Genomic DNA, 12,607 nt, shown 5'->3' with positions numbered 1-12,607 from the left:
AGCAGATCATGTCTGTCTGTGTGTGTGTCTGTCTGTCCCGCTATCCAAATATGGAGTGTGTTGCATCAGCAATCACTCAGCTCCATATATGGGCACAAAAGGGGCCAGGTCCACTCAGCTCCATATATGGGCACAAAAGGGGCCAGGTCCACATATACAGTAACAGCGGGACAGACACACAGACAGACAGACAGACATGATCTGCAGGGTCTCAGCTGCGTTCGCTTCCCGCGTCTTACTGGTAGAGTACATGTACTTGATTACTTTCAACCACTGCATGGAATAAGATGAGAATATATACGGTACCATTTTCAATTTCATCATCAAGTCATCATCGATCACATCTGTCTTTTATTTTGGCATTTATAAATTAAAAATAGTACACATGGTTCAGTTAACAAACAAGTATAAAAACACAAATAGTGACACTTTGTGCAGCACCTGCAGACCTTCAGATGTGGCACAGCTTCTCTGTCGTAACCACTTAAGTCCTATTATTTAATTCTACCATGAATAGTACAAACAGCCGATCTACCAGCCTACGTGGTGTTGTGAGAACGTAGATCTATTTTCATTATTTTGGTCCTACAGTGACAAAATAGGGACGCCAGGCTGAAAGTGGTTGTTCACCTTTCCTCCCTGGCTTAGATCATGTTGCTTTTGCCTTATTTCGTTTAAACGAGAATTCCATGCTAGAAGGCATTCTTACCTTTATTTGTAGTCGTTGCGTCCCCACCAAAGAGGTCCAGGTGTTATTTTGTGCAAAAGTGCATTATTGGCTATTTCCGCTAAGATAAGTCCTCAATTTATTTCCATCGAAATTAGTAGTAAAGTGTGCTGCGTGGGATACCATTTACATTATGAAGAGAGAATATATAAAAAAAATAAGCGAATTAGCACCCCAATGCCCCATTCAATTCAATGCAATTTAATTCATTGAGGGCTTATGGTAGGGGAAATAGCCAATAATGCGCTTTTGCACAAAGTAACACCTGGACCTCTTTGGTGGGGACGTAACAACTAGGCCTACAAATAAAGGTAAGAAAGCCTTCTAGCATGGAATTCTCCTAAGATGAGCTCATCCACATCACTGACAAACAATCATTAATTAAAACACCCAGTGCAGTAGTTTTCCTCGTGTACCAGAGAATAGAATGTGGTAAAGTATGTTTACATACTAACATACTTACTTACTTAGCAGGCATAAAATGTTCAGCACTTGAATTGCACAGGAAAACCAGGTTCCAGTCCCTGGTAAGGACACAGAAGTTACAGAGTGCAGCTTTAACCAACATCACCAGCTGTTACACATAATCATTACACAGCTTCTTTAGAACAGTGGTTCTCAATTTCTCAAACTGTTTCATGTCAAGGACCCCCAAATTGACACGAATTAACCCGTGGATCCCCATTTGAAGACATGCCAGGGAGCCCCCATAAGAGAAGATTCTTACGGCTCTAGAAATTATTCTCAACCTGTTTAATTTCACGGGCATGTTTAGTTTGACATGCATTAGTCTATGGAACCCCATGTAATGGCATTTCTATCTCTGAGACCCCAATTTATATTGTAAAATCAATGTTAATTTAACTCTGAGAGTGTACAAAACGGACCCGTTACAGACCAATAAGGATCCATTTGGTTCCTAACTATCATTTAGCTGGGGACCCCCTGGAACTCCTGCAAGGACCCCTGGGGGTCCCCAGACCCTACTTTGGGAACCACTGCTTTAGAAAGGCCCCCCATTTGAATACAAAAGCACTCCATTCTCAATAACATGGAAACAACATGATCTGTGATTTCAAATTTAACAATACACCGAATCTGTAATTATCCTTGAACTGAAAGTAAATTTACCTTTTCTTTTAATTAATTCGATCATTTTCCACTTATATTAATTCATAATAATAAATAATAATAATAATAATAGTGCTTGAAGTATAAACATCACAAAACCACCAAAAACAAACGTGTGTACTTTCCAAGACAAGTGTAACAGGCAATCTTACTAACGGACATTAAGTCAGTCCCTCTTCATGCTCTCTCCTTTGGAAGGCAAAACCTGAGTACAAATCATAGTGTCCACTGACATTCAGACCCCCCCACCCTCCCCCACCCACACTGTCATTGCCTGTGTGTCCACAATCGTCCCCACGTGTTGTACGAGTAGAAAGAATCTACTAGAGCTACTTCCAGAAGAGAATGTTCCAGAAGAGCAGCCAGCAGGGGTAGACCATCAAGGACACCAGAGGGTAGACCAGAGAGCCGTACAGGCAGTTGTCCAGGATGCCCTGCGAGATGACGGACAGGAAGAGCATCCAGCCCTCCATGAAGCTGACGGGCGTCTCCTGCAGCTCCTGGAAGAAGAACACGCAGAAGAGGAGCGTGCAGGCGGGGCTGAGGGCGATCATGATGAAGGCTGACAGAGCCCTGCATGGGGAGAGGGAGGCAGGAGGAAAAGAAGAAGCATGTTAGTATGTACTAATATGTACTAGTAGTTGCACTAACAACATGATATAGTAGTACAGTACTACTATATCATGTTGTTAGTGCTGCTTGGTTGTTTTCAATAGTATGTACAACTCGTGGGGCAACTTGTAAAGTCCCAAATCGTTTAGGTTCCAAAAGGAACACAAATTGTTTCATCGCTTAGTTATTTTGAAATGGTGAATTGTGAGTGAATTTAAGGGAAGGAACCAACTACTTAATTCCAGGTACTCCATTATCCAGCACTAAGCAAAGTGAAAGACAAAAATGAATAATGATGCGTAGAGTGTATTACTTGGGTACGTGGGGTGTGATGTAGGCGGCCATGGGCACCAAGGTGACCGCCAAGATGAAGCCCAGGGAGAAGTTGATGAGGGCGGTGCAGCCCAGCAGCACAGCCAAGTACAACACAGCCACCAGCTTCAGAACCTTCCAACCCTGCTCGGTACCCTGCCCTGTCAGGAGCCTGGTGGTGGAGGGTTACAACAGCACAAACAAATGAAAAAAGAGAGAAAAAGTAATTGACACCATAACCATTTACACTCGCGTGCATAAAATAGCTGTTCTACAGGCTGTTCTACACATGGCGGACACAAAGCTGGGGTATTAATGTTTTCAGTGTGCCAGACCATTGTACAACGGAGCATAACTTAGCCAGTGACCAAAAGTTACAAAGGGAAAGAAGGCCATTCAAAGACCCTTTTTTATGTTCTTTTTTTCACCCAAACGTCATCATTGATGTTCATTGCAATGCCATTGGTCAGATTTGCATATAAATACCCCACCCCCCCCAGAGGCTGAAATTCACACAAATAAAAAATCTCTGGAGAATGTCTACATGTTTTATTTATTATTGTGAAAGATATCCCCCAAATGTAAAATATTATTTTAATAATTATTATAAATGTGCATAACCTTTGCAAAAAACGTTTATTTTATTTTTTTACATAATTTCCTCTGATAAATCCTAGTAGTAAAAAGTAGTAGTAAGGTTGAAATCTCTTTTTTGCAAGTAGAAATATATCTGGGTCTTACAGGGTTAACTCTTTCCAAGCCAACAGCACCATCTAGTGGTTGGTGCTAGGGCTTTCACTTCTAGTGATTTTTACTGAGGGCTACATGGGACTAGTTGCCTAGTTTACTAGTCGATTAGTTGTTTAACTAGGCCTACCTATTATAATAATAATAATAAAAAGATTATAATAATATTTTTACATATAGCTGTACATTTAAAAACGGTGTACATTGGTGACTATAACTATAATCTGATCTTAAGGCCTACAAAAAAGTAAATATATATTTTCTTATCAACTAGTCAACTAGTACCAACAAGGTCGACTAGTGGGAGCCGGAAAAAATCCTTATTAAACATTATAATAAACCCTTATCTCGTCCAATCTCGCCCTAAGCCATCTGTGATCATTAATTAATCTCGCCCAAAGGAAAGTTCCATGAAATATGGGACTACTTTTATTTGTATATTAAAGGATGGTTGGATTAACAATTTGTAAATTTTTCTAATACATCACAGATGATATAATCACTATTGTCAACCACAGACTGTGGAGGGGTGTTGTCCATTTGGGGTAGTTTTTGACTGCTAGTTGCGTTTAGTTTTTTGTTTGTTTTTCTCATGTGTATTTTGTATGCTTAATTGAAAAATCATTAAAAAACGTTGACAAAAAAAATGTAAATTTAATATAGGTGGGGAATGAGTAAACTATGTTAGCTAGCATCAGCGTCTACCTGTTTGTGTTGTGAGGAAGAGCAAGGCCTGCCGTGTAGATGGCAATGACTGTCAGGACCACAGCCTCCGTCTCAGACACGGGGAAGTGCTCCACGGCCATCTCCTGAGAATGGATGGGCAGAGTGTACAGAGCTGCACCTGTGAGGTGGCTGATCACCAGTGGAGTCAACACAGACAGCACGCCCGGACTGGAGGGCTAGTGACACAGTGGACAGAAGAAGCACATTTTTAGTTTTAGTCACAGCCTCTTGAATAGTTTTAATTTAGTTAGTTAGTTTTAGTCACCCGGAATGTTTTAGTCGACTAAATATCATATTTTATTCGACTAAATCTAGTTGATTTAGTCGACTAACATGTATTTTGGCGGGCCTTGATGCCGTCGTAATGACACTTGCTGAAATTAGCCAATAGCCAGGTGAAAATAGCGTTGCGCTGCGACGCGTTGTGAGCTTGTAGATCTGCCAGTTTGACTTATACTGGATCTCTTGTCCACTAAAGGCCCTTCCTAACATTTTAGCCTAGTTTTTATTTGTTGATGAAATTGTGAACATAGACATAGATTTAGTCATCATAGCTTAGTTTTCATTTAGTTTGTCAGTGAAAAAAGGTAGTCGAACATTTTTTGTCATAGTTTTAGTCGACAAAATCAACACTGGAAGAAGTTGAGTAATGTTCTTTTCCCACTGGAATATGGTTGCGTCACTTACACATTTGCAAATATTATTCATTATCTTCTTTTGTCATGAAATAAAAAGAGAAGGCAAAGAGATAGATAGAGAAAGAGAGTTCATCTGACCTGCTCGATGTCATCTTCTCTTGGTGGAGGAGATACAAGTTGAACCCATAAATCTAAGGCCTGTATCATTGGTCAAGGGCGCCCACATTTAGATTTAACACATTTAATTTGACCTATCAAATCAAATGTTAACACAAATGGCATCAAAGTCTTCCAAGCTTATACTGAATGTGTGCAACAATAAGTCTATATTTATTCATTTCAGGTTTCCATCCAATCCAATTGATGTAAAAATATCACCAAAAGATGCTTGGGAGTGTTCCTGGTTTGGTTGTCTGGCTGAATCTCAAAGTGTCTTTGAGCGATATACACTCACCCAACTGCTCCCAATGAATGAGAACTCGACAGTTTACCAAGTCGCCACGGCGAAGATTCTTCATCAAAGTCTTCATCGTTAAGCTAACATGCTGTCTTCATCAGTGTAGTATGTCGAACTCACAGATGTTATAGTTCATTTCCAAAGTGATCTAATTATTTTGTGCGAGTATGTGAATACCAATGATATGTAAGGCCTACCATTTCAGGAATTGTTTATGAATGAATTACATTGTTTCGGTACTTTGGTGTTTAAACTTTTAGCATTCCTACTTTTTCTAGTGTTAACTCTAAACCACTCTCCTCTCTCTCTCTCTCAATTCAATGCAATTTAAATGAAGGTGAAGTAAAACTAAAATGCACTAAATCGCGGCCAGTTGGTAAACTGGCGCGTTCTCCAGACACCCTCCCAATGACGAGGTTGGTACTACATTGCATCTGTCGGTGAGTGAGTAGTACTGTATGTGTGTGCGTGGGTGATATTGTAAAACGCAAGACGCTGTACAAATAGCGTACCATTAACATTTACCAAAAGGATACACGAAGCAACAGGATCAGAGCAAGCAGGCCGAAGGCTGGCATGTAGTAACCGATGGAGACGAAGCGAGAGAGCGAAGGCATGAGATAGAAGAAGTAGGACTGGTGGAGGCGTTCCAAGAGATTGTTGAGTTTACGAAACATTCCTTCGAAGAGCCTGTGGAAAACAAAACACAGTCCAGTCCAGACTAGTGCTGCACAATTATTCGAGAGAAAAAAAGGTCGCGATCTAGATTCAGACACCTTCTATTTTCTAACTTGAGCGAGAAACGTGCAACACTGGTGGTTGGCTGTCCAATTTGTTTTAGTTACTCTTGTGTTTTTGCTACATGAGAGGGACTTTAAGAGAGGTTTAGGTCAAGCATTTGATGTTGTCTGTTTAAAGCCACAGTAGTTGGCCCCAGGTGCCACATTTTGAATGTAGTAACTGGAAGACGGTTTCTAAACTGCCCACAGCCCTCCTATGAGACACAGACTGAGTAGGAAGAAATCGTGCCATTTTATCATGATTATTAGTGAGGACCCATTATATGAAGATAGGTTGAAAAGTGGTGAAGTGGTCCTTTAAGTTTCTTCTTTCTCTGAAGAATTTCTTAACGGTGATTAATACATTTTGGATTAATTGTTAACATCCCTACAAACAAGTATAAATTGAAAACGAGATGATTCATCTCAAGGGGCTATTCCCAATAAAGAATTTCCATATATATATATATATATATATATATATATATATATATATATATATATATATATTTAGTAAAGATATTTGTTGTGCTTTTTGCCTTTTATAGATAGATTTACAGTAGTTTGACAGGAAACGGGAGACAGTGTGGGGGGAGACACGCAGCAAAGGTCGTCGGGATCGGGACTCGAACCCGCAACCTTGGCTGCTAAGCCTAGGGGTGCCTGGACGGCTCGGCTGGCCCAGGCCGACCAAGAATATTTTAAAGAGGCTAAAACAAGTGCCCATCATAATGGCAAACGTAGAAACAACTGAACTGGATCGTCGACAGAGAACCATTGCTCCATCACCACGTGAGCAAAATGGCACCGACCTGCCGACGGTGGTGGCATCGGTCTTGTACTGGCGGAAGCTGTTGATCCCCGTGATGGTGGCAGCTTCGATGTGGTAGCGCAGGAACAGCCCGTGGTCTCCCCAGGGACGTCCGCTGGCCTGTTTCAGTACCATCAGCATCATGGTCTGGACCGCATGGCTGTAACCCGACGCAGTGTCCCAGTCGTTCCTCTGAAGCTGTGGAAAAGATGACAGCCGGCGTCCACGTCTCAATCTTCACTCGTAAAACACACGAACAATTATTATTGCCCATTGTGAAAATGATTTGCTAAATGATTACAACGTAAACGAGAGTAAACGTGATTCTCTTGAAACGGCTGCAGGCGGTTTTCAACAGTGGTGGAGAAAGTACTTAGGTAAAAGTATCAATACTGCAATATAGAAATACTCTGTTTGGCCAGATTAGAAATTAAAAAAAAGACGAGACCAAAGCATTCTTGGAGGAAAATAGAAAATCCTTTCATTTAAAGTAGCTAATGCATTGCAAGATTAAAATGCACCTAGGTACTTTATAATCTCGCAATGAAGCCACTTCAAATCGTCAGCTTGCAGATCTATCTATTTTCAAATGGCCGAAATGTATATAGGGCTGAAGTGTTTAATAATGTATGTTTTAAAATCTAAAAACATTACAAAGTAACAAAAGTTTTGATTTTCAAATAAATGTAGCAGATTAAATTATTTGGATCAGAGATGTACCGGAGTAGAAGTTCAAAAATGTAACAGTACGTAAATGTACTTAGTTGCTTTCCATCACTGGTTTTATTTGTATTGATTTATTTATTATTATTTTATTATTATTTATTATTAATTAACATTTTATTGAATTTTAAACAAACTTACATGAAAACGAAAAAGACTAGAACAATATAACAGAAAATAAAACTAAACAATATGCACATACTGGTTGGTTTTCAAGTTCATACCTTGCCCTGGATGGTGCAGAGGACCCCTATCTTCTGGCAGAAGGCATAGAAGAGGTTGGCCAGGTCCAGGTTGGGCAGCTGACCGTTAAGCCCCTCCAGAACTAGGTCTAAGCTGGTGATGACGTCGCTGCTGAGCTCCAAGGACAGTGCTGCCTGGATGGAGCCACCACGACCTTGGAGTGGAGAGTAGTCCATACCTGACCAACAGACAAAGAGAGGCGGGTGGCGATAAGTTCAGCTCAAGAGAGAAGAACTAGCCTAAATCAAAAGATCATTCCTTCTACGGACTGGTTGAAAGAGTCGTACACTCATGTTTATGCTTGAAGCGCAAGAATTATGCAAGTGAATTAATAGGATAGTTAAAAGTCAAGTCAAATGGGAAAGGATTCGGGTTTTTGTTATACCTTGCAATAGTTATGTGGGAACTGGGAATAGGTTACACCTCATCTACACTGCCAGCGATGCGAGCGTGCGAACGATGAAATCTCATTAGAATCCATGTTTTTCATGGTGACTGTCCTGACGTACCGCGAGCGACAACGCGCCTATATTCGCTCGCAGAATCTCTGTTTGAGCGAGGTTTCGCCTCGGTCCCCAAACCCTTATTGGTTGAGATCTACACACTACACATTTCTTTCTTTCTTTTTTTGGCTCAGGCTACGTCGCATATCGCTGTCGGAACGCTCGCTCCTTGCCTGTGTAGTGTGTAGATGAGGTGTTACCTGCAAGCCTCGAATTAGCGCTATCGTAAAGTCCTCGTAAAGAGCTGGCTGAATAGCAGCCATCGATTTCATCAAGTTGAGTTGTAGCAGGTTTGTTTTTCTTTTTTTAGTTGTGTAGTATGTTAGAACATGTATTGATTATTGATTTAAAAATGTCCTGTATGTCTTTGCTACCATAGATATAAAAGAAAATAGATGCCTCACTGGTTCATTGGAGCGACGCGTCTCTAATGAAGGCAGGAAGTCAAGCGGAAGTGCTGAAGCCCAAGTGACAACACTCATGCGACTCCTCCATGTCTCTCAAGTGACTACTGGCCAATCACAGTGCGTCTTTTCCAGGACTTATGTTATGCACGCAATGCTTCACAAGGAATCTCGGGAAAATTGTGCCTTCAATTTTGACACACGCCCCAGAGCCGCAAGAGGCGTCTACCTTTATACTGTATGTCTACGTTTGATACACCCCTAGCCCGGCTGTGATATTACGTAACATATACATTACATATACACAGACAATAAGCCATAGACCAAACAGCCACAGACGGAATTAAAAGTTAATTGGCAGCAACCAATGAGATTTATATGTTGAATTAGGAATTCCAATACAAAAGAATAACACTGTGACCCAGGGCTAGTGGGAGTGATGTCACTATCAAGTTTTTTAGTTTTATACTTTCGACAGATATGTGCAAATATATATTATTGTAACATTTCTGTCAAAAAGATCAATGTTAAACGCTAGTACTTACTGACCTGTAGTGTTGGTGTGGTGGTAGCCCTCCAGCCTCTAGTACTGACCTGTAGTGTTGGTGTGGTGGTAGCCCTCCAGCCAGGCCTGCATACCAATCAGATCATGATCATTCACCAGGAAGATGATGTCCTTGGCCCAGTAAACCTGACCTATAAAACAGCACAACAGCCATCATTACAACAAATACCAGAACTATCTCTCTGCTCAACATATTCTCTGGAGCTATGCTCCAGCGACGCCGGCCTCCTTGTGATCCCCATGAAGATCAGGCTCAAAACCTGGGGCGACAGGGCCTTCTCTGTGGCCACCCCTACCCTCTGGAATGCCCTCCCCAGACACATACGAGATGCCCCCTCACTCCCCACCTTCAAAACCACACTGAAAACCCACCTGTTCAGAATAGCATTCCCTAGCTGATGTGTTTTTAACTTGTTACATGTACTGTTTTTATTGGTTTTATTCTTATTTTACTTGTTTTTCTAATAAAGTTGTCATTTTCTCATGTCCGTCCGTCCCCCCGGCCCCCGCACATGTAAAGCCTCTTTGGGTATGACAGAGTATGAGAGAGATTAAATGCGAACAACAATTTAATTGTATGAATTGATTGAATACTAAACAAAATCTCTGAAACGGTATTCATGCAGAGTGAGGTCAGGTGTAAGGCTGCGAGTGCTAGTCTAGCTTGCACTCTTGGTTCTATATGCAACAATCTATAAGAATGGGCAGGGTACTCATTCAGGAAGTACGGTGTCAAGCGAAAAGAGGCAGGGTACTAGTCTAGGATAGGGTACTCACTCCTAAAGTACTGTGTCAAGCGAAAAGAGGCAGGGTACTAGTCTAGGATAGGGTACTCACTCCTAAAGTACTGTGCTAGGCCAAGCAGTAGGCCCACCGCCTGGTTGTTGTTATTCCCTGGGCTGCAGGGCGCACTCAGCACCAAGGCTTCTGTGCGAGGGGCTCTAGGAGCACGCAGGATCCCATATACATTAGTGCCTTTCACCAACTGGAGAGAAGGGAGGGGAAACAGAGGGACATCAATGAAAGGAAGCACAAGGAGGAGAACAGATTTGGCATATTTCTTGCTACACTACAACTGTTCATATTTAATATGCATAGCCATTCATCTAATTTAATTAAAACTCACATATCTCTCTTTGTTTTCATCAGGGAAGGGAAGCTGGCGTGTGAAGGTTTGGGTAAACACCTCCAGCCCTCGGGACTGCATGGTTTTCACCAGCCAATCCACTGGCATCCCACTGCACAAAACAAGACTGATTAGAGTGGAGTCAAGATAGGTTGTTTAACAGCTGATGCTGCTTGGGGTGACTGAAGGAAGCATCATGACAGTTTTCAGGAAAACCTAAACTATTTCATGTCAAGGACGCCAAGAAATATGCAATTGGCCCCGGACCAATCTCAAAATATGTTGTTCCAGGGACCCCCCAATAGCAATGACTTGAGTTAAAAGCGCCCACTGGGAAAGAATATAAATTCAAAGATTTTCACACATTTTCACGATTTTTCGAAAATAGTTCCACAAGCTCGTAGTGCGGCACTATACTCTATTTTGCAAGAGATAATTTTGATTAATGGTTAACAGATGCGTTCCCGTCCAAAATGGGTTAACTTACTCTGCCTTCTTTTTATGAGCCGCAAACTCCCTGCCAGTGGCCATAGCCCTCTCCCCTGCTGGGAAACGCTCCTCCACCATAGTGGAACCCATGGCATTCTCCGACATGTACGTACGCAGAGTGAATGGGTCAAAGGCAAGGCCCATGAACCATGCCACGCCCGCCATGTAACATATAACACTGAGAGTAATATACAAAAAAAAGAGAGAAAGTATCGTAAGATATTGCACAATTATCATGTAGATTATAATTATAATAATATTTATGATGCAGAGAGTCCCTGATAGGTACACCTATACTGTATCTCTCTCTCTTCAAGTGACTTACCAGATTGGGGCATTCAGGCGGGTTAGCGTGCTTATCAAAGCACGCCTTCTGTTTGGGTCTGACAGTAGTCCCATGAGTGTGGTCTTGTACCCCTAGGCTGGCCAAAGCACTAGAGTAGAACATGACATACAGCAGGCAAAACTAATTATAATACTAATAGCACACAGTGGTCCAGGGGCGTGGTCCTTGAGGGGGTTCCAGGTGGTCCCCAGCTAAATGATGGAGGTGGTAACCAAATGGACCCTTATTAGATCTTTAACTCTTGAGAGCGTAAAATGAAACCAAATGGACCCTCACAGGTCCGTTGTTACATTATTGTTAAAAAGCTGCATTACTTAACTTACAAGAAGTCTACACAATTACAGAATGTTGAATAATTGTTATTTTGATCAATATTTGCCTGCTCCCAATGGTACCAACATCAATACAGCATAAAACATAAATATATAAATCCAAGTTTTGGGTCTGAGAGGCTAAATCAAATGATGGTCCATGGCTCAAATGCCCAATAAATAATGAAACGGGTTATTATAAACCACTGCTTTGTGGAATCTATGATCTTTCATTGGGCTAAAACATCTGGTGAAATACTAGGGAATACTATTCCTGGTTTGCCGAGGACCCCATTTAAGAGTACTTTAGATGACTGTCTCAGGCAGCTACAGCATTTGTTATGCTATGTGCTATCAAATGAAGACACATTTTATGCCATGGGATACTGTATTATTCTACACCCTCCCATTGTCATAATGAATCCATTGACAGGTGCATGTTTGCTGCCTGCTAGCTAACGTTAGCTACCTTAGCAACGTGACCAGTTATATACACAATCTTCTAACGATTAACGTGAAGGGGAGAAAAGCGGAGGATCTTCTTTTCATCACGCAACTATTCCGTAGTTATACAATTGTTCTAAATACCTTTGAGAGCACAACACAGACAACTAGGAGGGTGCAGTCTTTTTCAGGTGCTGATGGTCGTGTTTATTTCCTTGTTCCCTGCTTGTTCCCAGGGACATTTATCGCGACGGACCAACTTCCGGCGGAGAGAAATATTTCCTGACATTTCCCATTTCCAATTATTGCAATTTATGGAGGCATATTGCATGAAATATTAATGTCACCAAGCGTTTTACAACAAAATTAAGACATTAAGTTATACTGTAGGCTTAATCACAAAAACAGACAGATAAATTCAGGGTTCAATGTTTTATTTTTTTAAGCCATAGTTTAATTACAAAAATATCCAAAACAAAAATCATCCCATACAAATTCAAATTCCAACTCAGC

The 12,607-nt window shown here is 41.3% G+C and overlaps 1 protein-coding gene across 2 annotated transcripts; it reads right to left on the bottom strand.

Moving 5' to 3' along the window:
- Positions 1–333: 333 nt before the first annotated feature.
- LOC308325191 (glycosylphosphatidylinositol anchor attachment 1 protein-like) lies at positions 334–12,330 on the bottom strand. 2 transcript variants are annotated; one of them, XM_080777625.1, is made up of 13 exons: positions 12,239–12,330; positions 11,319–11,427; positions 10,992–11,171; positions 10,505–10,616; positions 10,216–10,363; positions 9,408–9,509; positions 7,888–8,084; positions 6,942–7,138; positions 5,887–6,040; positions 5,032–5,091; positions 4,235–4,431; positions 2,784–2,954; positions 334–2,431 (listed from the first exon to the last, which is right to left on the bottom strand). In XM_080777625.1, exons 2-13 carry the CDS (start codon positions 11,390–11,392, stop codon positions 2,188–2,190), a joined length of 1,836 nt encoding a protein of 611 aa, XP_080633751.1. In that variant the 5' UTR covers positions 11,393–11,427; positions 12,239–12,330; the 3' UTR covers positions 334–2,187. The 2 variants fall into 2 exon arrangements, with proteins under 2 accessions (XP_080633751.1, XP_080633752.1); XM_080777626.1 differs by lacking the exon at positions 2,784–2,954.
- Positions 12,331–12,607: the final 277 nt, after the last annotated feature.

The sequence above is a fragment of the Protomyctophum bolini genome (assembly GCF_963924005.1).
Source record: "Protomyctophum bolini genome assembly, chromosome: 12".
Taxonomy (NCBI): Eukaryota; Metazoa; Chordata; class Actinopteri; order Myctophiformes; family Myctophidae; genus Protomyctophum; species Protomyctophum bolini.
The sequence above is the reverse complement of the archived record's forward strand: the minus strand, read 5'-3'. Positions and strand labels throughout refer to the sequence as shown.

What these genes read in the sequence shown, in the direction of transcription:
- LOC308325191 (XM_080777625.1), bottom strand. Translation starts at nt 11,392, where the DNA reads ATGGGACTACTGTCAGACCCAAACAGAAGGCGTGCTTTGATAAGCACG. An exon ending in GAGAAGATGACATCGAGCAG is followed by an intron (nt 4,432 to 5,031) that starts GTCAGATGAACT and finishes CTGTGTCACTAG; the next exon opens with CCCTCCAGTCCGGGCGTGCT. An exon ending in CTTCCTCACAACACAAACAG is followed by an intron (nt 2,955 to 4,234) that starts GTAGACGCTGAT and finishes CTCCACCACCAG; the next exon opens with GCTCCTGACAGGGCAGGGTA.